Below are 24,417 nucleotides of genomic sequence, written 5' to 3'. Positions count from 1 at the left end.
ATTTCGTACCGATTTTCGCGTTTTTGGTTTTAGAGTTTGGATGAGCTGGAAAAAACACCACGAAAAATGTCAATAGGAAGCAACTTATGTTTCAACTGGGACACGTGAACTACATTTTTGAGTGGTTACATTTGTGGCTTGCGTTAAAAAAAGGTACAATATGCACGAGAAATAATAAAGTTACAACTGACAAGGGAACCTTTTAAGTGCATGTAGGAGTCAGCAGAAACCACTTGCATGGATCGAAAGAGCATTGTCGAAAACCTATAAATCGGTTTTCAAAGTCTGCTTACGAGACCTTTTAAGTTATGAAATTTCAGCATCAGCACGAAGAATCCCATTTTCAGTGTAAAATTGGGAATTTTCAAATTATATTTTCTCCACTCCAAGGAAGTTTTAGGTGTTAAAACGTTTTGTATTATACTTAAAATTATGTGAAATTTTGTATTTCAGACATTTTCTGACAAAAATGTATTTTCAGAAAAGTTTTGGAAAGTTTCAAAATTTGCCTAGATTTTCGCTGGGCCCAAAAAAAATGTTTTTTGGAAAATGTAGAAAATGTCTGAAATATGAAATCACACATAATTTTAAGTATAATACAAAACGTTTCAACTCCTAAAACCTGCTAGGAGTGGAGAGAATCACATTTGAAAATTGCCGATTTTACACTGAAAATGGGATTTTTTGGTACTAAGCTGAAATTTTAGCACTTCATAGGTCCCTTGAGCAGACTTTGAAAACGGATTTATAGTTTTTCGACCTTGCTCTTGTTATTCAAACGTGATGAAGAATTTCAAAAAATTATAAAAGAAATCCGAAAGCGTTCAAATTTTTTTCTCGAAAAATGGATGGAGAAATTTCGTTGTATTTAGCGCGAAATCCATTTCACTCCGAATCCATACATTTATTTCGGAAACTATTGTGACATCAACAATGATTTGGGATCTTTCCAATGTGCCGATGCAATCAAAATTTATGTTCCCAAGTATTTTGTTCACGAGGGTAACCTTCTAAAAAAGGTTTGTAGTAATATTTTTCCGTTTCACGATTTCTGTTTAAGAAGATTTACTTCAACCTTGGTGGGTAGTATTTATTCTGTTTCGAAATCATTCAAAAACTCAATTAATTTTTAAACCAATTAAACATTTCCAGCCGTACGATATCGGATGATGGGAATGCGTTCGGAGAAGATGGGACTCGAGAAGTTGGTGTACACGATTACGATTTTCACTCAACAAGACTGTCGAGATGTTCCCAGAAAATAATCACTGAAAATAAGAAGTTACTCGAAGCAGATGAATGTATGAGATATCTTATTTTATGTGTTTTCTAATTGTGTTTTATGTAAAGATGAAAAATAATAAAGATGTTGGGATTTTCAAAGTATCTTTCTTGTTTATAAAACGCTATACGCGTCTGTCCGCCCCGATGTCAGTCTGTCAACTTTTGAAAAAATTGAAAAATGTATATAGATTTACGTGACCCTTCAAGAAAAAATGAATTGCGAAGCTATGAATCAGTAAAAAAACTAATTTGAACTGTGCCGAAAGCGCACCAGCTTGCTGGTGTAGTAATAATTTTTTTTCAGCATATTCCGCGTGTTTATTTTAATATATCATCGAGGTCACGAACCAGAAAATTAGGTCAGGACCTAAAAAATACAGGTCACGACCCAAAACATCTAGGTCATGGCCTAGAAAAAATTAGACAATGACCTCGAAAAAATTAGGCCATGACCTAGAAAATGTAGCTCATGACCTAGAAAAAATTAGGTCACGATCCAAAACATCTAAGTCATGACCTAGAAAAAATCTAGATCATGACCCAAAAAAATCTAGGACACGACCCAGAACAATGTAGGTCATGACGAAGAAAATTTCAGGGCACGACCCTAAATATTTAGGTAACGACCCAAAAATTCTAGTCGACATAGAAATTCCAGACCAAGACCCAGGACCCAGGACCCAGGCACTCCGGATCCCTTTTCCGGGGTCCCCGCTCCGGAGCCCAGAGAAACGAAGAACTGATTCTTTCTCCACTTCCCTCTTCCTTTATAGTGCTCTCCCTGATGTCAATGGGCCATCTAGGGTCGTGGGTTTCTCAACCAATTCACGCAGTTTTTTGATACGCAATTCAAATTTTTTTCGAGAAAAAAATTTGAAAACTTTCGGATTTCTTTTATAATTTTTTGAAATTCTTCATCACGTTTGAATAACACTCAAATTTTCATTTTTGAAGAAAAAAAAATAGGTCACAGGCTAGAAGGAAATCGAATGCGATTTAGGTTTTTTTCCTTTTTTTGTTTTTATTGAATTTCACTAAAAAATGTCAAGAAAAACAAAGCTTTTGTGTCTTTTCAATCCTATGTAGAGGCACAAAAATAAATCGGTTTCAAATTGGTTTGGTAACAAGTTTTCGAAAAAATCGAGAGTAATCTTATGCTTCTGTTGTTGTGCACAAAAGACTTTAATTTTTATCGAAGGGTTTCGTTATTTTCAAAGGATCTGTTTATTTCAAATGGGCCCCTGAATCTTCAAGAGGTTCATTTTGGGAGAGACCCAAAATATCTAAAACCCGGACAAAGTCTATTTCAAACTTTCTGCAAAAAATTCTTGGTTTTATGCTTCCCCTTTTTTCGGTTTGTTTTTGATGTTCATTGCCATGCCACCGTTTTATTTTCATATTCTCTTTTCTCCTTTTTCTTTTTTTCTTCATCCCAATTTTACGACTTCCACCTCGTGAGTGCATACATCGGGTGCCTTTTTTCTCTTTTTTCTGGTTCTCATTCAGTCTTTTTGCCCCGGTGCATTTGTGGAGATGGAACTGTCGAAATTTTATTTTTTGGTTGGTTTTGGATTGGTGGTGAGTTAAAAAAAACACTATAATAATATATTTATTTGCAATGCATGGGGGGAAATCGATAGATAATTTGGCAAGAAATGGGAACTGTACAAATAAAAGAAGTAAAATGACACGAATATCATAAGGAATCGCTCCTACTCGCTTAGCAAACGCCAACGGACTGAGCTTAGAATTTATCACCTTACATACACGGTTCCACATAGACAAGTTTCTGTGAAGGAGCAGTCAAAGTATTGACCGTTGATTTTGAACAAATACGGGGCTCTGTTAGAATGGCTGGGAAGAATGTAGGACGACATAGAGGGAAAATGGTATGAGTTTATAACAATTTTGTGATAGGTACGAAGAACTAGAAGGGTGCGGCGATGAAGGGTGGTTAGCATAGAGAACTGGGATAGGCGATCGGTGTATGAATTGAAGGGCATATTACATCTCTGAAAGACTTTTCTGGTGAAAAAACGAAGAGGAGATTCTAGTTTATTGGCAAGTGTGGCATTGGATGGATCGAAAAGTTCACAACCGTATTCGAGGACCGGTCTAATGTAGGTGTCGAAGAGACGGAAATATAGACAGGGGTTTTTCGATTGGAACGTTTTCAGTATTTGGCGGGACTTGAGTTTAGCAGAGTAGGCAATAAGATTGATGTGTTTGTCGAATTGAAGTTGATCATCAACTAGTATACCTAGGTCCTTGAATGAGCGATGCGGAGTAATGGGGGATCCCTTAATAAAGTATACTGTCTTAGGATTGCGTTTACCATAATGCATAACGACCGTCTTATTTTCGGCTAGTTTGAGTCTCCAGATGTCACACCAGTGCTCGACGATTTCGATACTTCTCTGCATATCCAATGGGTCGGAGCCGGTTATTTTTAGGTCGTCGGCGAACGCCGTGACATGAACATTGGGTGGAAAGAGGCCGAGTAAGTCGTTAATGTACATCAGAAACAAAAAGGGGCCAGTGACACTTCCTTGGGGGACTCCGGATTTGATAACAATCTCGCTGGTTGACATTAGGCCATTAACCTTGACGTTGGATGAGCGGTTGCTGAGAAAGGACTCGAACCAATCGCAGCATCGTTCATCAATACCTATTCGCCTCATTTTCAGCAGCAAGAGATTGTGTGGGACAGTGTCGAATGCCTTGCGAAAATCAAAGTAAATAACATCTACGAATTGTTGCTTATTTGCTAAGGTTTTCTGTATTCTGGAAGTGGACTCAAGGGCGGCTAGAACACAGGATCGCTTACTGACGAATCCGTACTGATTCGGAGAAATACTCGGACCGATAACACGTTTTAGCTCTTCAAGGACTAATCTTTCGAAGAGTCTGGAAAGTGCATGAGTGAGCGTTATGGGTCTGTAGTTATTAGCGTCATATTTGGATCCCTTCTTGAATATTGGACTAACAACCGAGTGCTTCCAGATCTCAGGAAATTTGGCGGGAGAGAAAGATTCTTGGAAGATGAGCGAAAGAAGGATGGTTATCGCATCACTGCACTTTTTGATTACAAGGAAGTTGATAAAATCCGGGGAGAAGCCGACTTTCGAGGGTAGGGAACCGATGTGCTTTGCAATATTTAGAGGAGAGAAATCAGGACGGACGGCAAAGGGAGCGATAGCAGGGAGGGCGGAGAAAGGAGGGCTTGGGGGCGAGAAGGCCTCTTGGAAGACGGATGAAAATTCGTTGGCTAGTTCAGAAGCGTCTGAGGATAAGGTGCCATTGACCAGGAGAGAAATGGGACAGTGCGGGGGACGGAGTCTAGATTTAACGAAATGGAAGAGTTCATTGGGGTTCTTGTTGTTTATAATAGAAAGCTCCTCCCTTGCACGCGCCCTCTTAACTCGATTGAGCTGTCGCCGAACAAGCAGTTTGAGCTGGGGTCTAGGGAGGGACGGGTTGCGACTGTGGATGAACCCTCTACGCGAGATGGTTGGACGACGAGCACGGACGGTTGGAGTGTAGAGGACTACGAGCTCGTTGAAAATGGCGGAGAAATGAGCAAGTTTCGAATCAACCGTGGAGAAGAAAGATAGCTGCCTGGGCCAGTTGTAAGAGCAGAGATGATCCAAAAGACGCTTGACGTCACATTTTATATAGTCTAGACGTTTTGACGAAGTAGTGTTGAGGATGGGTGAAGGAGGAGAAATACTAGGTAGGATTGTTTCGAAGAGGACAGAGGAATGGTCAGAGAGCAGGAAGGGTGGAAGATTCACGGTTTTCGAGATGTGTTGCGGCTTGTTAAAAATACTAGGTCTAAGAAGTTTTCAGCACCGCAATGACTGGTTCTGGTTGGGAAGTCTACTATCTGAATCAGATCGGATAGTGACATCAGGCTTTCCAGGCCAGCAGGCATATCATTAGGCAGAAGGTTATCAGAAGACCAGTTTATCTGCGGGTAATTGAAATCATCGAGAAGGAAATTGAAGCGATAACTGTTGTTGAGCAGTAAAGATAGATTGTGAAAAAGTACATCGGATTGGGCTGGTGAGGTGGACGGAGGACGGTATACTAAGACGAATCGTCAACTTATCTGAAGCAGATCGACAGTGATAGTTTCGCAGTGGTGTAGGGGGTAAAACTGGGAGCTGAGACTGTCAGCCTCTACCAGCTGTATGTCTTTGCGGGCGAAAACCGCGACGCCACCTCCCTTGCCTTTAGGGCTAGGGGACCGTCTGTCGAAGCGAAGACAATGAAGGGTCGAGGATGAGGAGAGAGAGTCAGGGACGGATGGGGAGAGAAAGGATTCAGTAACAAAATGAAGGTCGATCTGGTTGTCTAGCATGTCAGAGTGAAGTACTTGGAGGCGTTCTGCAGATGCTATAGATCTGACATTGGAGAGTTTGCAGGGGAGATTTATCACAGCTGATTTGTCTTCGGAAGCAGGTAAAGGGTTCGTTTTAGGGAGGGGTTTCAAGGGAAAGGGGGACAAAACTGGGGCGGCGATGGGACACGGGGAGATATCGGAGACGGGACGAGGTGCCACGGTTGGACAGACAATAACATTTGAATGAACATTTATACTTTTAAACAGACGTTGAGACATGCATGTGGTATCATGATGGTAGATGTCCGAGCGGGTCCGGTGGCGAATTTCCTATGCAGAAGAGGAGGGAGCGGCTCCCTGAGCATGGGCTTTGGGAAGGGGTCTGGGGTTTGAGCTCTCAACAATAGTAAGGTCTCTAACAAAATATTTGATAACACCAGCTAGGGCGTTAGCCTCAAAGGCTTTTTTCCGAAGCTCATGTAAAACCGCAAGTTCTTCGGTTGTCATGTCGCGGCGACATCGGATAGGTCGGGGAGTGGGAGAAAAGTTGGGAATAGAACGCATGGATTTCGAGAAATTATGAATAAAAGAATCACGATCAGTTTGGGACGAAAATCGGACTTTCAAAGGGCGGGCATAGGTTTCAGTGTTGCGGCATTTTACTCTAAAATTATCAGTCGGTTTTGGTTTGGGAAGATCGGCAGGGAAGTGCTCAATAATGTTTTCAATGAATAATTTATCAATTCCTTGTTGGTCATCGGCAAGTTCCAGCTGGGATGACACTTTGCTCGCTAGAGGTGAACCACGTAAGACATCGGCATACAGTGCACAGGAAACCTGCTTGGTTTTGGGCTTCGGCGGGCCGACACCCAGCGGTGGATCGTAATTGTTCCCGGATATTGTTTCAGCGGCCTTGATCGCAGCTTCGAGGGAGGCGATTTTTTCATCCTGACGTTCAATTCTGGCTTCGAGAGCGGCTACTCTAATTAGAAGGGCATTGACATGGGTTTCGGAAGCAGAGATTGCCTTGGGCCGTCCGCGTTTTCTCAGGTTTTGAGTATTCAGAAAGGGCAGCTTGCGCGGTGGCGACTTCGTTGGCGACGATGATTCGGGGTCTGGGGTCGGCGGTGGACGAGTAGTGGGCGGGGGCGGTCCTTCCAAGGGCTCAGAAGAGGGAGCACGCGAAAAGTCGTCGTTGACTGGTGTCATCGTTCGTCGTTGTCGGCGGTACCTCAAACTCAAACTTGGGTAATTAAACCTGTTTCATTAACTATATAGACAAAAGCCCAAAAAATGTTTTGAAAATAGAAATTTCAAAACTGTACCAATTACTCCTATTCCAGACAGCTGATCTTACCATGATGGTTGTCTTTGGAACACCTACAGTAAACCAAAATGCTAACACTTTTTTAAATACCGATTGGAACACTTGTCTGCAATTATGCTATCAATCTGTACCGTGTCTGGTAACCATGGATTTTGAATCTCTAATAAAAATTTTATTCAGTTGGCATGGCAGTCTGGCTCCGATTGCCTCACTTTTAATTACACTGCCACTGGACCAGTGACCCAACTTCAAAGTGGATCTGTGGTAGCATTCAAAGTGGACAATCCAAGTAGCCAGTGCCCAAATGGAACTAATCCACCTACTTTCAACAATAAAAATGCTACGGTATTTAATTTTTGGAGTATTTTTACTTAACGTATTTTAGGGCTCCTTGAGCATAACCGATTCAACAGAGGATAAAACAGTCACTCGGATTTCTTATGAGACTTATTTAGAAGGGGGAATATGGCACTTCGGCTACACATGTAACAAATAAGTTTGCGATTTTCCTTATATGTTTTCTTGCAGACGCTAAAAGCTGCCCGGATGGTTTCAATTCAAACTTACGAGCTGATGGAAGCATCAAGTGTTTCAGAGTGAGTTAGAAGGTAAAAATTTGAAATTGATCGATAATTCTGTTTAGCAATGGTTACCATCAGATGGAGGTGTGTTTGACCATGATCGAGCTGTAGCAATCTGTACAGAAGATTTTTCCTCCCTCGCCGGAATCACAACTCAAGAAGATTTGACTTTTGTGACAAGTAAAAATAATTGTAACTCAAAATTTGAAATTTAGAAGTTATAGATATCGTACAAGCACTTCGCTATAACGTTTCCAGTCCTAATGTTTATGCAAGGATAGTTGGAATACGTACGAATTCGTGTCAAGGAAGTCCGAAAAGTGCCACGTGTCAAAGTGTAAAAGTAAGTGTTGTGATGGTCGAGCATTTAGTTTCAGTTTTAGTTCAAGCTGATGAGGTGATGAGAGTCTGAAAATTTCCGATAATTTCTAGAATTATTTTTTTGGGCTTAGAATTAAAAATATCGGAACAATCATAGGTTATGTGTAGTGTACCTATGTAGTTTGCCTTATGACATTCAGTACTCCGAGTTGCCTAATTCTATCGAAAAGGTCATAAAAGCTTTCCACAAAATGCAAAAGTCTATTTTCTCTCATATTTTCTATTTCTGCTCGAAATCTTGCCTGCGCCGTATTTGGCATCATCGCCGTCAAACTTTTTACAAAAATTCATTCGAATCAAATTGACTGTTTTAGAGCTTTTGGAAGTTCAGACGTTCGGTTGAGTATCAGATGGAACATCTCGTTTGGATGGACTTGTGCAAAAAAAAAATCAACGAAAAGTGTTCACATGAGTTCAGTGTTTGGAACCAAAAAAATTTCCCAGTTTCCTCTTGAAAATTTTTCAAACCTATACTGATTAAAAGTTATTAAGATAAAACTCCCAGTAAATCATTTGAATTTTGAACCTAAAAATTTTCCCCCTTCCGTCTTATCCATTTTTGAAACTGTTCTGATTTTGAACTGTTAAATTGGTTTTGCTTTAATTTAAATTTCCCAGGGCTTTGAATTCACCGACACCACAGTCCAAAACTTTACCTATTACAATTGGTTGACAAATTCCTCTGCTCAAGCGAGTACAAGTGACAATTGTATTGTGATGGTTGCAAATGGTACCAATCCAATTACGACTGATGTTAGAAGGTAATAATTCACAGATTGCTAGATTAAACGAGTTAAACATTTTTAGCTGTGATGCCGACACTCCTCTACCAGCGTCTATAGTGATTTGTTCGCGACCGGCGTGGGTGTAACAGTAAATGAATTGTATGAATTAAATAAAAAGTTTATTATGAGATCATCAACTTAAAAACAATTGAATAAATACAGTCTACTCCTTTTTGCTTTTCTTTTCAGAGCATTTTGAGCAGAAAATCTTACGAAGAACAACTCGGAAGATGCGATAGGAAATGTAAAGGGAAGTCAGAGAGATGACGGTTGCAATGGCAATGATGTCAAGGAAAAAGTACTCAATGTAAGATTGATGTCGTCCATAATTGTCGAGAGATGGCAGTTTTCCGAATCTGGAAGAATTTTTTTGAAAATTAAAAAAATATTTTTACTATTTCAAGAAGGGCTCATTTTTGATTCCTGATAGAAATGTTATTAGAAATGTTGATAGAAAAGGAAACTCTTTTACTTACCTTGCCGCAAACTCCACATATTTTACCAATGTCTCTTTTGGACTCGTCGGTTGATTGGTGAGCATTTCAGCTAGTCGTTCGGCATTCTGTCTGTATTTTGGATTCTTGATGACTTCTTCCAACGTCGCTCGAACAAGTTTTGGGTTAGCCAAATCGTTTTTGTGGAGTACTGTAGCTCCTCCGTGACGCTTGAGCATCTGTCCGTTACGTCCCTGGTCGGCGAATAGAGGGATCTGGAAATCGGAGTTTAAGGAAAATATATTTGAGGACGCTTCTAGTAATTAGGATTTAAGTGTACCTTAATTGCAATGACAAAATGCCGTTAAGCCATTTTGAAAGTATTGTACATTTCCTCTAATGAAATCCCATCCAACTTTGAGTTCAATTATCTCGATTTCTGTGAAATATATCAAAATTGAGTAAATATTTTTACTATTTCAAGAAGGGCTCAACTGATAAATTATTTATCATGACATCACCAATATTTTATCAGTTGTTTTAATATATTTCCCAGAAATCGAGATAATTTAGCTCAAAGTTGACGGGTTGGGTGAGCTTCTATTAGAGGAAATACAGTAGTTCCCCAACTTTGAGCTGTTTTTTCTCGCTTCCTGTTAGATGTCTCAAAAAGTGCCTAACTGACAAAACGTTTATCATAATGTCAAAAAGATTTTGTCAGTTGACATCTTTTCGATATCTTATACAGGAAACGAGATCAATACGATGGAAACGAAATCAATACAAAATTAGAAGACCCTTCCACTTCACGATACTTTGCAAGTGGAATTTTAATTGAACTAGCCAGAGTGGTTTCAATTAAGTACAGTTTCATGCAATTCAGAAAAAATACAGCTATTGTTTTGTCCTGATACTCTCGTTAACCTACCATTACTGCCGGCTTCCCCATCATTGCCAACTCAGTGACGGATCCCAATCCTCCATGAGTGATGAATACCGAAAGTCTTGGATCAGCCAACAACTCGTTTTGTGGAAGCCACTCTCCCAAATAAACATTATCCAAATGATCCACGATTTTATCCTTCTCATTTTCGTACTTCCAAATAAAAGTGGTATCCGGCATTGCTTTGAAAACTTCGAGAAGAGATTTCTTGAATTCATCTGGCATGTCCATGGATTTTGCGTTGGAGCCGAAAGAGATGAAGACGTTGTGCTTGCGAATTCCGAGAATTTTTGACCATTTCTCGTCGAGTTTCAAATGTTTCTTTTCAGTTTTCACAGATAATCCGCCGATTGGAACTATTTTGTCAAAAGTTGGAGCTGGGAACTCGAGAAGTGGAATTTGGTTGGTGAGGATGAATGAGGCTTCTGGTAGAACTTCCTGAAAACGTTCAATGGAGATGTTTTATCTGTGAAGAATTATTTTTTCAGAGATATATGGACCATTTGTGGTGGGCATGAAACAGAAATGTTTTTATATTTGCGATATGATATTCCAACAAGCATTATTTCGAAACATCAGAAAGGAAACTTTTCCCTTTATTGAAACCGAAAAAAACGCAAAACTCGGAAACCTACCCTCCACGATCTCTTAATTGGAACAATAGTCTTGGCAGCTTCGAAATCAGCATCTCCGAGATTTGTGAAGAAATAACTTCCGAAGAAATATTGGATGTAGTTTCCAAGTCTCTCTCCCATCGTCATCCGATCTCCCATAGTCGACTGGGTTCCTGGCACATAACTAGCAGCAATTGGTTGCCCGATCACTTCGGTGACATGATCGAATCGACTTGCAGAGAGGATTGCCACATGGGCTCGGACATTCATCGCTTCGAATAGAGCTGAAAAAATTCAGTATTGATAGCGGAGTCGTCGGGAGGAATCTCGACAAATTTTGTTGGTGAATCGGTAAATTTTCCAAGTGAATAAGTGAGTGGAATTATAAAGCGAGTTATAGCGGGATATATAAAAGCGGCAAGATAGCAACGAGCTGTATGAACACTAATCGCTTTACACCGTCACGTCAAAATGCATTCTGTAATTTTAGAACAGATTATTCGAGGCACCTAACAACGATTAACCTCGGTTTTTGTAACTGATTTTAACCTGAATGAAACAGAAATATTTGTACACAGTGCCGGTCAATGAGATATACAACAATCCATGTTTCATTTTATTTTTAGCCATTCTCACTATTTTCAGGAATCTGGATATCGGCTGTCAAGTTGCCGATCATTAAGAAAGTTTTGGAGGGGGTAAAACAGACCTAGATTGAATACTTTGCGTTCACAGAGTTTTTTATATTCCTACTTTTACAGCTATTTGCCAATATATGACAGACATCTGTTTTTTCACGCTTATAGTACAAAACGGCCCGAAATAGGGATGTGTTTCAGAAATTTGTAAGTAGCTGAAAAACTAGGAATTCTCAGAAATTTCGATGAATGCAAAGTTTTTAATCTAGGTTTGTTTTACATCCTCAAAAATTCCAAGGTGATCGGAAACTTCACAGTCGAGCTCCAGACTTCTGAAAATAAACTGAAAAATACGTTTTCGTATACCTTATTTACCGGTGTTGTATACGCCAATTACTGTTTCATTTAGGTTCTAATCCGTTACAAGATAGTTGTTAACTGTTATCACGTGAATACCTGGGATCGTCTAAATTATAAATTCCAGCATATATCTCGGTTCCTGTCATAGATATCATAAAGTAGTCAAATGATGAAATGTGTATCATAAAATCAGTAAAATTGTTTAACTGATATCATACATAAAAGCCACACAAAGTTAGCTCAAACTTGACGGTGTGAGAGCCCTTTTACTACAGGGTTTGCTGTGACCCTTATAGTTGATTTTCAAAAACGTTACGATTCTTCGTTGTGTTTGAACTTAGAAGCATAATTGAAAAAGCAAGATGAACAATTTTCTCGGGAATTCTAAAAAATTTAGTGTTTCTCATAGCTGTTATCAACATTTCATCAATTCCTACTTTGAAACTACCGTATTTCCTCTAATAGAAGCCCACCTCTATCTGGAGCCCACCCTCTAATAGAAGTCCATGGGCTTCTATTGAAGAAAATACGGCAATTAAAAATTCTAGAATTTTCGGAACTGTGATTTAAAAACTCGAAAATTTCTCAATTTCTGATCTACAGAATTCCTGAATTTTGAATTTTGAGATTCTGGAATCTCAGAACTTCATAAATTCGAAATTTCGGAGTTTAGAATTGCAGAATGAAAGCTTTGAATTCAAAAAAAAACACCGAAATTCAGAATTCTCAACTTCCGAATTGTCATTTCTGATTTTTTGAACAACATTTTTTTCTAAAATTGATCTAAAAATAGAAGCCCACCCTCTAATTGAAGCCCACCTTGAGAAGAAGATTGAAAAATAGAAGCCCATGGGCTTCTATTAGAGGAAACACGGTAACTTTAGACTAAATGAAACAGTATTTTTTGAATACTTTTAGCCTAACAAAATCTTACCATAAGCACATGTATCAAACGGTTCCGTAATTGCCAAATCGTAATTCTCGGCCTTCAGTTTCTCAATTAGGCCAGGTTCAGACATCACTCGCTTGCATTGCTCACTGAATACTCTCGCCATGTCTCCGGCTTTCTGAAAAAAAAACGAAAATTTAAAATGAAGTTTTGCAGTTTCAAAAACTAGTTTTGAGTGAGGAAAATTTTCTTTTGTAATGGTATGGTAGTAGCATAAGATCGTGAACAAAACTTTCCCTAATAGTAAGATAGACAATTTTCTCTTACCGCCAACATGACCAAAGGATTAGCATTGTCAGCGGTCCACAAATTGGTCAAAAACTCTCTCATCTCCTCCATCAGCTCCTCGACATTCTCACCGGCTTCCACGAAAATTGTGTTCTTCGTCGATTTGAGAGACGTTTTATTGCGAAGCATTGGATCCATAACTGGCATTAGGACAGTCTGAAAATCGGTTATTTTCAGCTCGCCTCACAAATAAACTACTTTTCTGTTTCAGAAACCTTTCATCCAGAACGCTTGACAATTTTTTTATTGCTCTGACAATTTTCTCTAAAAATTAGCATGTCAGACTGGTCGATCACTACTGCGAAAGCAAATCACATGTCAATACTTTTCTGTTTCAGAAACCTTTCATCTGAAACAGTACAAGATTATTTTCCAGGACTCACCACATTATGACCTGCATCTGTTAAAACATCAGCCGCCGCCGCTAACATCTTCACATGGCTATGTCCAAATAGATTACTGTACATCAGAATCTTGTAAGAATCCACGCATGACGTGGCAGCAGCCAATAGTACAAGAATACTCAAAAACTTCATGTTTGATCAGAAACTTTGACCAATGTGGAGAATGATTGTTGAATGATGACTTTTTATATGGACTGCCTGTCCACTGAAAAGGAATACAAAGAGAGTGATGCAAAGAACAGATAAGTATCAGTTTCGAAAAAGGGCGGAGCTTTGACCAGAAGATGAGGGTGAGGTACACAAATTGAAACTGGCAGTTGCGTGTTTTGTAGGGGGTTTTTTTCTCGAATGGAATAGGAAAGAGAGAATTAGACAGAGAAACGGTAGTCGTTGTAGGTTGAAGAATATGTGAAAATTAGACCAAATTGTTTGCATCATATGATTTTTATGGGTCATGTCCGGTTTTGAAAAGAACTTAACATGGTTTAAAATTCGGGGATAAGGAAAAGTGCGCAATATACACCGTCACGTCAGAATGCCCACCGTAACTCCACTACAGCTCTGAAAAAAATCTCGTCTCCCCTCTTTTAATGTAAAAACTACGAAAGTTGTGAAGCGGAAGAGCAAGCACAGTAATTCGAAACTGCCGAATGACAAAAAGTGGAGATTTTGGAACAGTAAATTTTTGAATAGTTGTCAAAGGAGAATTCATTCTACAAAAGTGATCAATTCAAGTGTTTGACAACTGTTTATCCCTCTGGATTTCTCTGCATTTCGTTTGTGAGATGAAATACCATGTCAAATAAAGTGTCTAATTTTCTTAACTTTGCAAACTTCATGGAATAGACAAAAAATTCAGTGGGAATTAGGGAGCTTTAGAGTCCTAAAAAAGTAATTGTTCGATTTTTCTGAAAGTTCTAGATTTCACAAAACACAATTGGAGCTTCAATTTGGTAGCAAGAATTTTTTTCAAATTTAATTCTAAAGAGATATGCCGTTTGTAACAAAATAAATGCCAAAAATGTCAAAAATCAGCACTGAACTGTATGTTGTTCTATAACCCCTCGTATCTCGCTTTGTTAGATTATTCTGATAAAGTTGTCAATCACAAAATGAAAGATCTGATTTTGATTAGTAAAGACTGAAATTTTCAGACAAATCGAAAGGTTCTCGAATTCAGTTTAACATCTTCAAGGTAGACTATCTTTCATAGGAAAAGTAAATTTTTACTGATTCAGAACTATTTTATACTTCTCCAGAGACACAAAAATCCGTTATTTGACGGTTACGAATTACCAGAATTTTCCGAGATTTTTTAAGATGTTATAGTGCTTTCGGAATTTCAGAAAAGTTTTATTTTGACATGTCTATCCATTTTTGCATTTTAAGTCAACCCCGCATATGACAGTACCTAAAAAACGGTTTAAAAAATTCGTAAACTTCTTGAAACCGTAATTTCCGTTTCCAATGTTCTTTACACATAAACCACTCTTTTGACATTCGTCGTCTCTTGTTTTTCTTTCTCTTTTCCTTCTCTCATTTCTCTTGTTTGTACGCAATATAGTCTTTTGGTGGAGTCTGTAGCCTCTATACTCCACACCTTATCGTTGTGATGTGATGAGGACTTTTTGATAAATTTTGGCAGGTTCTTCTTGTAAAAATCGAAAAAAAACTGATAGGGGAAGAGAGCACAGAAAATGGTAGCTAGTAGTTTGTGACAGTGCTCTTCGGGTTATGAAGTCAGAGAAATGAGAAATGGAGTCAAGAGGGAATAGAAAATTTAAAAAAAGTACAATAGTGATGACTGCCTTAAAATTAAAAGGAAGAAAATTACATGAAAAAGAAAAGTTTGAATCTCTAAAAAACTGAATTCTCAGCTCTTCTTCGAAACGAAGAACTCGTGGAAAATATTAAATCAGACGAAGTGATTCTTTGTTGAAATGCCGGATGAGTTAAGTAGAAGACCCAAGTGACCACACAAGTTTGAAGATCATTCCCGAACGGACGCATGATTTCAGCATACGAGAAATATGAAGTGGTGCCGTAGTAGAATATGTACATTAGCTGAAAAAAACAAAAAAACGTTTGGAAGAATTGTTTCTAGCTTCTCCTGAACAAATGTATCAAATTCATGTAACAGCATTTTTTTTTCGAACAGCTTACCAAAAATGATCCATTTGTCACATAGAACGCAATCATTGCCAATGTTGTTATCGTTATAGAAGTATGTGATTTTTTGGATGCTCCACTAGTTTGAGCTCTTATCAATTTCGACCTGGCACGCCGGACTTGATAGAAAAGGAGAAGATTGGCAATTACAGAAACTGTCATCCAGAATACCAAATTGTAGAGATGGAAGAATGAATTACGAAGCTGAAAAAAGAAGCTAGGTTAAACTAGAAACCTATTCATACACCAAATGCAGAATCGATATAATAGATCCAAATAGCTCCGAATGGATATGGTGCTGCTCTTTGTTTGCAAACACCCAATGCAGGAATCAGGTAAAATGTGAAGCAAATCGGGAATATGATAGTCAATGGAACTCCATATCTAACAATGTTGGTGTTGATCTGCGAATCAGAATTTTTAGATTGAAAATGATTGTCTTCATATTATGGTTTCATAGCCCCGCAGTTTTAATGATCTTTTTGAAACATAACTTTTTTTCAATTTCGTATCCTGAAACCTTGTTATAGTTATCGAATTCGAGTTTTAACAGAACTGTTGTCATATTGACAAGTTATAATGGACTAATTTTGGTTAAGTCATTTGAAAACTGCTTTATTTAGTAGTTAGAATTTATACAAACATGAAAATATCAGTGTGTGGGAATAGTTTTTTTTTAATTATCACTTTCTAACAGTTGCCTAAAGCAAACGAATTGGGAAACTATCAAAAATTCTTGTCGATTTTTTTCGGTTCAATGTTTCTTCTAACTGAAGAATTTCTGAAATTTTGGTGTATTTTAGAAAAAAATCTGAAAGTATTGAAACAGTTTTCTTTCGAAAAAAAAAGTAGGTTGGTGCATAAGTTTCTTTCAATTTTGAATGCTCTACTTTGAAGATTCATCAGGACTATTGACACCAGATAGGAGTTGACCCACTTTTTCATTCACAGCTTTCCTCGTTCTAGGCCGATGGAATCGAGAAAATTTAGGAGCGTTGGCTGACAACTATCGATGCTCATGAACGTTACTTTCATTGAGCCATCCCACTCTGCTATTGAGAGAAGCGTGATCGAAAGATTAGTCAGAATCGAAAGAAGCTTATGCACCAACCTAATAGTTACAATGATTAACTCAACTACAGGAAACAAAACGGAAATGCTATACAGTTCTTACTAGAACTTGGCCAGTATCAGTTCAAAAGCGCAACACCTCAACTTCTGACCAGAAGTTACAAGCCGAAAGCCGAGTTAGACAAAAGTTTATGTTCTCATGGTCATCAGGCAATTCGGTTCAATTCTTTCAAAATTTAGATTGATTCTCATGATCATTGAAAGTCTGAAACCGAAAGTTCATTTGATCATTTTGAATCGTGGTTACTAAAGTTTCAAAAAATACTGTTTTAGTAAATTTATGTTCCAGCTAAAGGAATATTCAAAGGAATGGTGGGTTGAGATATCCCGGCAATACAAGTTTTGAAAACAAATCCTCACCTTGACATGTGACTTTGGAAACGCAACAATGATAAATCTGACGACTGGCATAAGGAAAGGAAACGACATTGCCAAATAATTAAAGTATAATGCAAAAAACAAAATTAGTTTTAGCCAATGATTTGGAGCAATAGTTGCACACCAAGCAGTGAATATTCCAGTTGATGGAAGTCTTGTCATCCAAAAATCCGAGAAAAACAATGCAAAACAAGTAAGTTGTGATAATGAGATGATCAGAAACACATGTTGATTTTTCCCCGGTTCCGATTTCTTCCAATTCGAATCAAGGTAAACATAAAGTATTTTACAAATGACTATAAAACTTGGAATCATGTAAACCCATGGAAGAGTAGCGAAAATTGTGGGAAATTGTTTCCAATCAAATTGATAATTGATATAGGATAAATCGAAATGAACGGTTCCTGCATATGGGGAAGAATTGTAGTATGTCATTTTAGGAGAATTGGAATTGGGGAAAAGTATAAAGAATGAGTTGGCATGAGACTCAAAAGTGTTAGATCCAGACTCGAGGCAGGTGATAAGTTCCGGCTTTGTTTGTTGGAAAAATTCGTCATCTGATTAGGCGGAACGTTCCTGGAAGTGATCCAAATTTTCAAAATATTGAAAAGTAAAATTTTCTAGTTTCAAAAGATATATAATAAATTATGTTCATATTCCCCTCGAGGAGTTGAACTTGCAGGGAAAATATTGAAGGTGCTGCGTCGCTACCGACTCACTATCAGCTACGCTGTCGCAACCTTTAAAACCGTTACATCGATCCCTGTACAGAGTCTCGCAAAAATGAATACTGTCTCCTCCTTCAAATTGAATTTTGGACCCGAATTTTGAGCCCTATCTCAAGAATTTTTCATCTTTGTTGCCGTTAATTTTGTCTTCAAGAAGCAGCTGAAAATTATGTATGACTAAAAGCTTATGATTCTGCAATCGCAATGCCAAGTTCCAGAAATAAAAACATAAAAAACGTCTAACAAATGGAAAACCAAATTCCACATAGAGGAGTTCTGATCTTCTGACTTTTTGGAAACTATAAAAACTTTTCCCCCAAAAAAATCTTCCGAACACAAACAAATTTATAAAACCGCTTCAGAAACCCTATAAAAACCCAGCTGACAAGTTTCAGAGAGATGAGAATATCATGATTTTTCATAATCTTTTGATTTCTTTGTTGGTGTTCACTTCTCTCACTGTAGCCATTGACTTGAGCTCGTGCGCCAGAATGGATGTTCCAATTTTGAGCAAAGCTGCTCATGGACTTTGTATTACAAGTTGTAGTATGCAGGTGAGATATTGCGGTTTCAGAACTTCTAGATTTGATGTTTGTAAAATTCAATTTGGTCGTGCAAGTTTTTCTAAAACAATTATTTCCAGAATTGCGGAACTGGCAACTGTCAGAAACGAAAGGGACGTCCAACATGCATTTGTTATCGTTGCGCAAAAGGAGGAGGCAATATTCCATTGGCTGCTTTTGTTAAGGGATAATTGGGATGTTTCAGTGACTCAATTGGACGTCTATTATCAATAAAATCAAGTCAACTTTTTGATTTAACAAAAATAGGAAACGGAGAATTGGGGGTTTCCATTAGCTACATTTGTTAAGGGATATTTGGGTCTTTTGAATGGCTTATATTGACAGCTCTTTACCAAAAAAATCAAGTCAATTCGTTAATTTAACCAAAATGTGAAACAGAGAGTTTCGGAGCAGCAAAGAAAAATTATATTTTGCGACGCTGTTGTCTTGAATATATAGCTCTAATCAGATAAAATTATCGAAACTCTAAAGGTTTTTGAAATCTATGGAATTTTTCGCTATTTCTGAAAAAAATTCAGAATCAAATGCTCGACTTATTTTTAAAAATCAGAAACACTAACCGAAATCTACAAACAAGCATTAGTACTGGTATTGTTTCGAACAAGTAAAAAAAAATACATTCAATGAAACTGGAAAAAATTTAAACAGCGATTCTCTTAACATTGACTCAACATTGGCAATGGTTTAGATGTAGAGAACCTGGAATAAATTTCAGGATGTTCCAATTTGGAGCAAAGCTGCTCATGGACTCTGTATCACCAGCCGCAGCATGCAAGGGAGATATTGCTGTTTCAAAACTTCTATATTCAACTATTTCAATCTCCTCATTCTTATCCGTCCACAATGGCATTTACAAAATGTTGTTCCACAGGCCAGGCGCGACTGGCGGATAACTGCTAGATGCCAGCTGAAGAGGCGCGAACTGATGAACACCGTCTAGTCACCTCCTCATCGATGCGAGCTGGCCGTTCTGTCTGCGGCCCGTTCGTCCTTAGGCACAGACAACAGAACCAAAGCGGGACTGGCGGATAACTGCTAGATGCCAGCTGAAGAGACGCGAACTGATGAACACAATTCTCGAACAGAAATCTGCTATATGTTCTATAAAAGAAATTGTTAAAAAGAGTATTCAGGGAATTAATAAGATAAATGTTCGTAATCCATGAATACTTGGGAATGGGATCGTTAAAGTATGAGTAAACTGGGAAAGGAAAGAAACAAGATGTTTATGAATAGGTAGTGGACAAGATGGAAAGAGTAAAAACAAAGTTAGGAATTTTAAAAACTTGTTTACTAAGTTGTTACTGACCTATTGGACACAGATTTGAATGTCCGAGATGCATATAGTGAACTATATAAATGATTTTTAAAAAAGAAAATGCTGCCCTCAATGTGAAAAGAAAATAGGTCACCCAGGTCAGTGAGGTGGAAGAAGGCGTTGTGGAGAAGCTAAAATTTCAACCATTAACATCCATGTTTTAAAGATTTTTCTTTTTTTCTTTACTATTTTTTGATTGATAAAGTTTTTCTGAATCTACAGTAATGACACGGAGTCCTCGTAGATTTTTCCCTCTTCTCCGTTTTGAAGTGGCAATAGACGAAGACAGTGACTTGGAATCATCAGAAGAAAAAGCGGATGGCATAGAACCACTTCCAGAAGAGCTATATACGGAAAAAGATATTGATTTCAATGACAATTCATCTGGATCAGGTGCACAGATGGAATACAATTTAAAAAATGCAAAATCCTTTCAGACTTATTTCACAATTTGAAGTTAGTACCTGATAATGTATTATCATTTGTAGCTGGAGCTTGTTTGGACTTTCATCGAAATTCGACATCTTCGACACAATCTTCTCTACAAATTTAAATGATCGTTTTTCTTTCTTTTTTTTTGTTACTCTTTTTTTTTAGTATTTGTATTTGAAAAAACTGTCCAATTTAAGCAAAATCTCGTGATTAATTGATCTGATTTTGAAGAAAGAATTTAAAAAAACGGCACACATGAGCACGGCAGCGGCACGCAAAATGCACGCATGCCCCAACCCCCCAGGCACGATTATCGCGTTGCAGCGGCACCGGTGCCCCAAGTAGCGGCACATGTGCCAAAAATTTGCTGAGTTTGCAGGCTGTCCCCAAGAGCGGTTTTGATTTGAAGAAGGCAACTTCTGTTGATAAAGAAGTTTTGCTTCCCGGCGGAAAACGAGCCACCTTTTCAAAGCTAATCAAACCTACCATGTGCACAAATTGGTATGGGAAAACATCCTCTGCCCTGCATATATTAAAAAAAAGAGAGCGCCGGAATCCCAACACCAAAATCTACGGATTTTTGATTGGCAACAAGGATGCGTGGAATGACTGTCCTAATGACGGCTTCGTCGCTTCCCGCTGAAATGAACAGAAACGATGCAGATCTTGAGAACGATTTTTGGTATTGTTTCGAACAAGCAAACATATATTTATTCAATGAAACAGGAAAAAATTAAGCAGTGATTCTTTTCACATTGACTTGGTTACTGGTGGTCTTTTTCTGCGATGAGCTAGTCGAGAACATTGCCTCCATGTCGCCAGATTGTTTCTTGAAAACTGGATGGGTCGAATAGAACAGCCACGTGGTCACACAAGTTTGCAGATCATTACCGAAAGGGCGAGCGATTTCAGCATAAGAGACATAGGCATTGGTTCCGGCGAATGAGATGTAGAGAACCTAGAAATAATTTCTGTTTCGTAATTTTGTGATCAGGCTGGAGAATGTTTTGTGTTCGGTTGTAATTTTAAAAAATAGTCAACAGATTATTTTCTAGCCTGTTGTGGGAATCTCCAAATGTCATGAGAGAACTTCTTCTGACTTTTGTTTCGAACATACCAAGAAAATCGCATTAACTGCATATGAAGCTATCATTGACAACGTTGTGATGGTCATGGACAGCTCTGCTTTGTACGAATTCCGACTTTTGTTCACCAATTTCGACTTTGCGTTCACAACTTTATAGAACAAAACAGCATTGGCGGCTACAGAAGCCGCCATCCAAAACACAATGTTATAGAGGTGAAAGTAGCCGTTTCGAAGCTGAAAATTTCAGATTCGAACAACATTATGGTCCCTGGAACTTACTCCAAATGCCGAATTTGTATAATAAATAGTGACAGATCCAAAAGGGTATGGGAACGATGCTTGTTTACAGATTCCAAGCGCTGGGATGAAGTAAAAAGTGAAGCAGAGTGGGTAGAACAAGAAGATTGGGACACCAATGTTGATCAGTTTTGCGTTGATCTAGAATGAAAATTGTAATGTTTCATAGAGTCTTGAAATAAGGTGTGAAGGTCTTGGTCGTGATGAATGAAGAAATTTCAGTCGAACTGAAATATTTCCACAAATTTTTTGGGAGCATATCAAGAATTAGCGTGACATTTTTCTTTTAACTAACGTTCAAGAGAAGCTCCTGGCACCCAACTTCCTTGTTACATTTTTTCCCAGTTTGACTAACCAATTCTATTGCTATGAGATATTTTATTAGTACTAATACGACATTACCCAATCTTGTATTTTCTATTTACCGATTTTTCTTGTGTAACTGGTTAGTTGTAAAATTAGTTCAACTAGAAAATAGTTTCTATTTTTCCGGGTATCCACAAACTGGCACCAAACTTGGTAGATTGGTCAAGCGTACTATGATTGTGTTCTGTTCGTATTAGACCGCTTGATTGTGTACATTCCATCTTTTGTGTTGCAAAATTAGTAACATCAAGAAGAGTTAAAGCTTTTGCAAAATCAATCGAAAATCAGAGGCTCATGAGCCTAAAAGCTAGAAATAAACTCATTCGGCACTGGAAACGATGCCCAGCGATATCGATCAACTTCAACTTAAAATTAGGCTTAATTTTTCAATATCATTCTAGATTATGTTCTGAATTGATCTAGTTGTGATATTATAAAGATGTACAAAATTTCTCTTTCCGTCTGAAATGTTAAAAATTAGCTCTGAATATTATTGAGGGACCTCGAAAAGTTATACATGTCATATACTACGATTTGAATCGTATCCCAAAAATTACATAAACCTGAAACAGGAACCACTCGCGTCATTTTTTTAGGTTATGCTCGGTCAGTTGTGAAACTTGTTAAACTATAAAGTAGGCTCTATTTTTCCGGGTATGTCCACTTTCCACGAACTGGCACCATATTTGATAGATTGGTCAAGCGTACTTTGATTGTGTTCTTGGTCAAGCGTACTTTGATTGTGTTCGGAATCCATACTTTTAGCTGCGCAATCTTTCAAAATGTTGCTGAAACGGTTTTAATTTTTGCTGTTGGTGCTTATGGTTTGTAGTGGTTTAAATCTGCACATACTAACTTAATGTAGTCGAGGTTTATTAATGTGTACGACATGAAACAGCATTTTACAATTTACAAAACCTAAAACTTAAGATTACCCACTCACCTCACTATGTGTGCTTGGGAAAAGCACAATGAACAATCTGACAACTGGCATCAGAAACGGTATGACCATAGCCAAATATGTGAAGTATAGGGTAAAGAATAGTATCATTTTCAACCAATGGTTAGGTTTAATAGTAGCACACCAGGCAGTTATAACTCCAGATGAGGGGAATCGTGTCATGAAATAATCAAAGAAGAACAGCGCGAAACAAGTGAATTGGGATAGACAGATAACCAGAAGAACATTTCTATCAATTCGATTGAATGACTTCTTTTTGGTGAATCTCAAAAAGATTTTGAAGATTCTCCACATAACAATGAAAGTTGGAATGGTATAAAACCAAGGGATAACAGCTACATAGGTGCTGAAGTGATTCCAGTCGTATTGATAATCAATGTAAGACTGCTGGAAATGGATTCCAGGCCAAGTGATGTTGGAGGACATTCTGGTAGTCTCAAGAATATAGAAAGAGATATTCTAGCTGATACACTTCTGGATACGTGACAAAATTCACTGGGTCTAGACGAAATGTATACAGTTGTGTCTTGCGAGTGACCGAAGGAAGTTATCAGTCAAGCATGCGTGATAAACAGAATCCGCTCGAGCGTATCGCTTCTGAGAATCGAAAATAAATTTTTTCAGATACACAACCTTTAGAACTCCTCACATGCCTATCCCAGGAACCTCTTTTTGGGATAAATGCTATGAGAATGTCGATGTTTTTGTGTGTTCTGAAAGCGTCAGAAGGGAATGACTAGTTGGGATCGTGAGAAGGTCAGAGCAAAGTTTAGACTTAGCAAAAAAGTAAACTTTGTGCATTTAGGAAAGTTTGGTGTTAAGAATTACGAAACTCCTTTTATCTGACTGTAAGGTGATGAAAAAAGCGTCATACACATTCAACAAGAAATTAGAACTATACTATTATTGTTGTCTGAAAAAAAAAGGTTGAGACGCAGAGAAAAAATGTCTGCGTCTCCACCTAACATGTAATATTTGGGCTCGCCGCTTCGATATTCCTATCTCCACCTAACATGTAATATTTAGGCTCGCCGCTTCGATATTCCTATCGTTATTCAGACTGCAAAAAATACTCTCTAAGCTTTTTTTTCTCAGACAACAATAATACCTATTCTTACTAAAGATAATTTTTGCAGGCTAGGTTTAAAGGTTTCACGAAACCGCGTTGATTTGAAAATTGTTCAGTTTCAGTAAGGTGTCTTTTGCATATCGCCGAAACTTCAAGAATAGATAGAGGATAGATGGAGGATAGGGGAGAAAGAGAGCATCCGTATTCCTTATAATTGCTGTCACACTGTGTTTCTGTGATTTTGAGTTTTCTTTTTGTGTCAAGTAAATGTATAATCGAGAACGTTTGGGGATGAATATCATTCATTGAAACAGTAAATAAAACGATACTGAAAAGGGGCATAAGAAAGTTTTTTGAGGGCGATATTCTGTATTTCTCGGGCGTCGCCGGTAACTTCTGGCCGGAGCTCTATTCTTACNAAACTTTGGAAATTCGAAATCGTTTTCATTCAAAGTGAAAGTGACTTTTCGACCCGAATGATTTGATCCGTTTTCTGGCGGATGCAATCCATTCTGAAAAAAAACGTATACGAAAGAAACTGTGTGAGTCATTTCTCACTTTCAC

General features: G+C 38.0%; 7 protein-coding genes across 7 annotated transcripts in view; 2 read left to right on the top strand and 5 right to left on the bottom strand.

The window, feature by feature from the left end:
- Positions 1–5,386: 5,386 nt before the first annotated feature.
- Positions 5,387–6,838, bottom strand: CBG21685 (the record flags this gene model as incomplete). The annotated part of the gene is made up of 2 exons (XM_002632885.1): positions 5,387–5,673; positions 6,226–6,838. The coding sequence occupies 2 exons, from the start codon at positions 6,836–6,838 to the stop codon at positions 5,387–5,389; spliced, it is 900 nt and encodes a 299-aa protein (XP_002632931.1).
- Positions 6,839–6,987: 149 nt separating this feature from the next.
- CBG21684 lies at positions 6,988–8,789 on the top strand (the record flags this gene model as incomplete). The annotated part of the gene is made up of 8 exons (XM_045235256.1): positions 6,988–7,095; positions 7,137–7,301; positions 7,342–7,441; positions 7,485–7,552; positions 7,600–7,717; positions 7,762–7,880; positions 8,537–8,679; positions 8,726–8,789. 8 exons carry the CDS (start codon positions 6,988–6,990, stop codon positions 8,787–8,789), a joined length of 885 nt encoding a protein of 294 aa, XP_045097388.1.
- Positions 8,790–8,866: 77 nt separating this feature from the next.
- On the bottom strand, positions 8,867–13,465 carry Cbr-ugt-21 (the record flags this gene model as incomplete). Its single annotated transcript, XM_002632883.1, has 7 exons — positions 8,867–9,059; positions 9,180–9,412; positions 10,066–10,518; positions 10,716–10,978; positions 12,627–12,759; positions 12,909–13,085; positions 13,313–13,465. The coding sequence occupies 7 exons, from the start codon at positions 13,463–13,465 to the stop codon at positions 8,867–8,869; spliced, it is 1,605 nt and encodes a 534-aa protein (XP_002632929.1).
- A 1,725-nt stretch (positions 13,466–15,190) lies between these two features.
- Positions 15,191–17,446, bottom strand: Cbr-sru-4 (the record flags this gene model as incomplete). The annotated part of the gene is made up of 4 exons (XM_002632882.2): positions 15,191–15,397; positions 15,497–15,706; positions 15,748–15,906; positions 16,994–17,446. The coding sequence occupies 4 exons, from the start codon at positions 17,444–17,446 to the stop codon at positions 15,191–15,193; spliced, it is 1,029 nt and encodes a 342-aa protein (XP_002632928.2).
- A 784-nt stretch (positions 17,447–18,230) lies between these two features.
- CBG21681 lies at positions 18,231–18,493 on the top strand (the record flags this gene model as incomplete). The annotated part of the gene is made up of 2 exons (XM_002632881.1): positions 18,231–18,293; positions 18,383–18,493. 2 exons carry the CDS (start codon positions 18,231–18,233, stop codon positions 18,491–18,493), a joined length of 174 nt encoding a protein of 57 aa, XP_002632927.1.
- Positions 18,494–20,806: 2,313 nt separating this feature from the next.
- Positions 20,807–23,210, bottom strand: Cbr-sru-3 (the record flags this gene model as incomplete). The annotated part of the gene is made up of 4 exons (XM_002632880.2): positions 20,807–21,031; positions 21,191–21,394; positions 21,440–21,598; positions 22,767–23,210. The coding sequence occupies 4 exons, from the start codon at positions 23,208–23,210 to the stop codon at positions 20,807–20,809; spliced, it is 1,032 nt and encodes a 343-aa protein (XP_002632926.2).
- Positions 23,211–24,297: 1,087 nt separating this feature from the next.
- CBG21678 overlaps positions 24,298–24,417 on the bottom strand; it is a gene marked incomplete at both ends in the record, with an annotated part of 6,950 nt that continues 6,830 nt past the window's right edge. The window contains one exon of the mRNA XM_045235255.1: positions 24,298–24,365. Within this exon, the coding sequence (XP_045097389.1) occupies positions 24,298–24,365 (68 nt within the window). The remainder of the gene's footprint in view (positions 24,366–24,417) is intronic.

This window comes from Caenorhabditis briggsae (assembly GCF_000004555.2).
Source record: "Caenorhabditis briggsae complete genome, chrIV, whole genome shotgun sequence".
NCBI classification, from domain to species: Eukaryota; Metazoa; Nematoda; class Chromadorea; order Rhabditida; family Rhabditidae; genus Caenorhabditis; species Caenorhabditis briggsae.
Note: the sequence above shows the minus strand (reverse complement) of the source record. Positions and strands in the feature narration are given on the sequence as shown.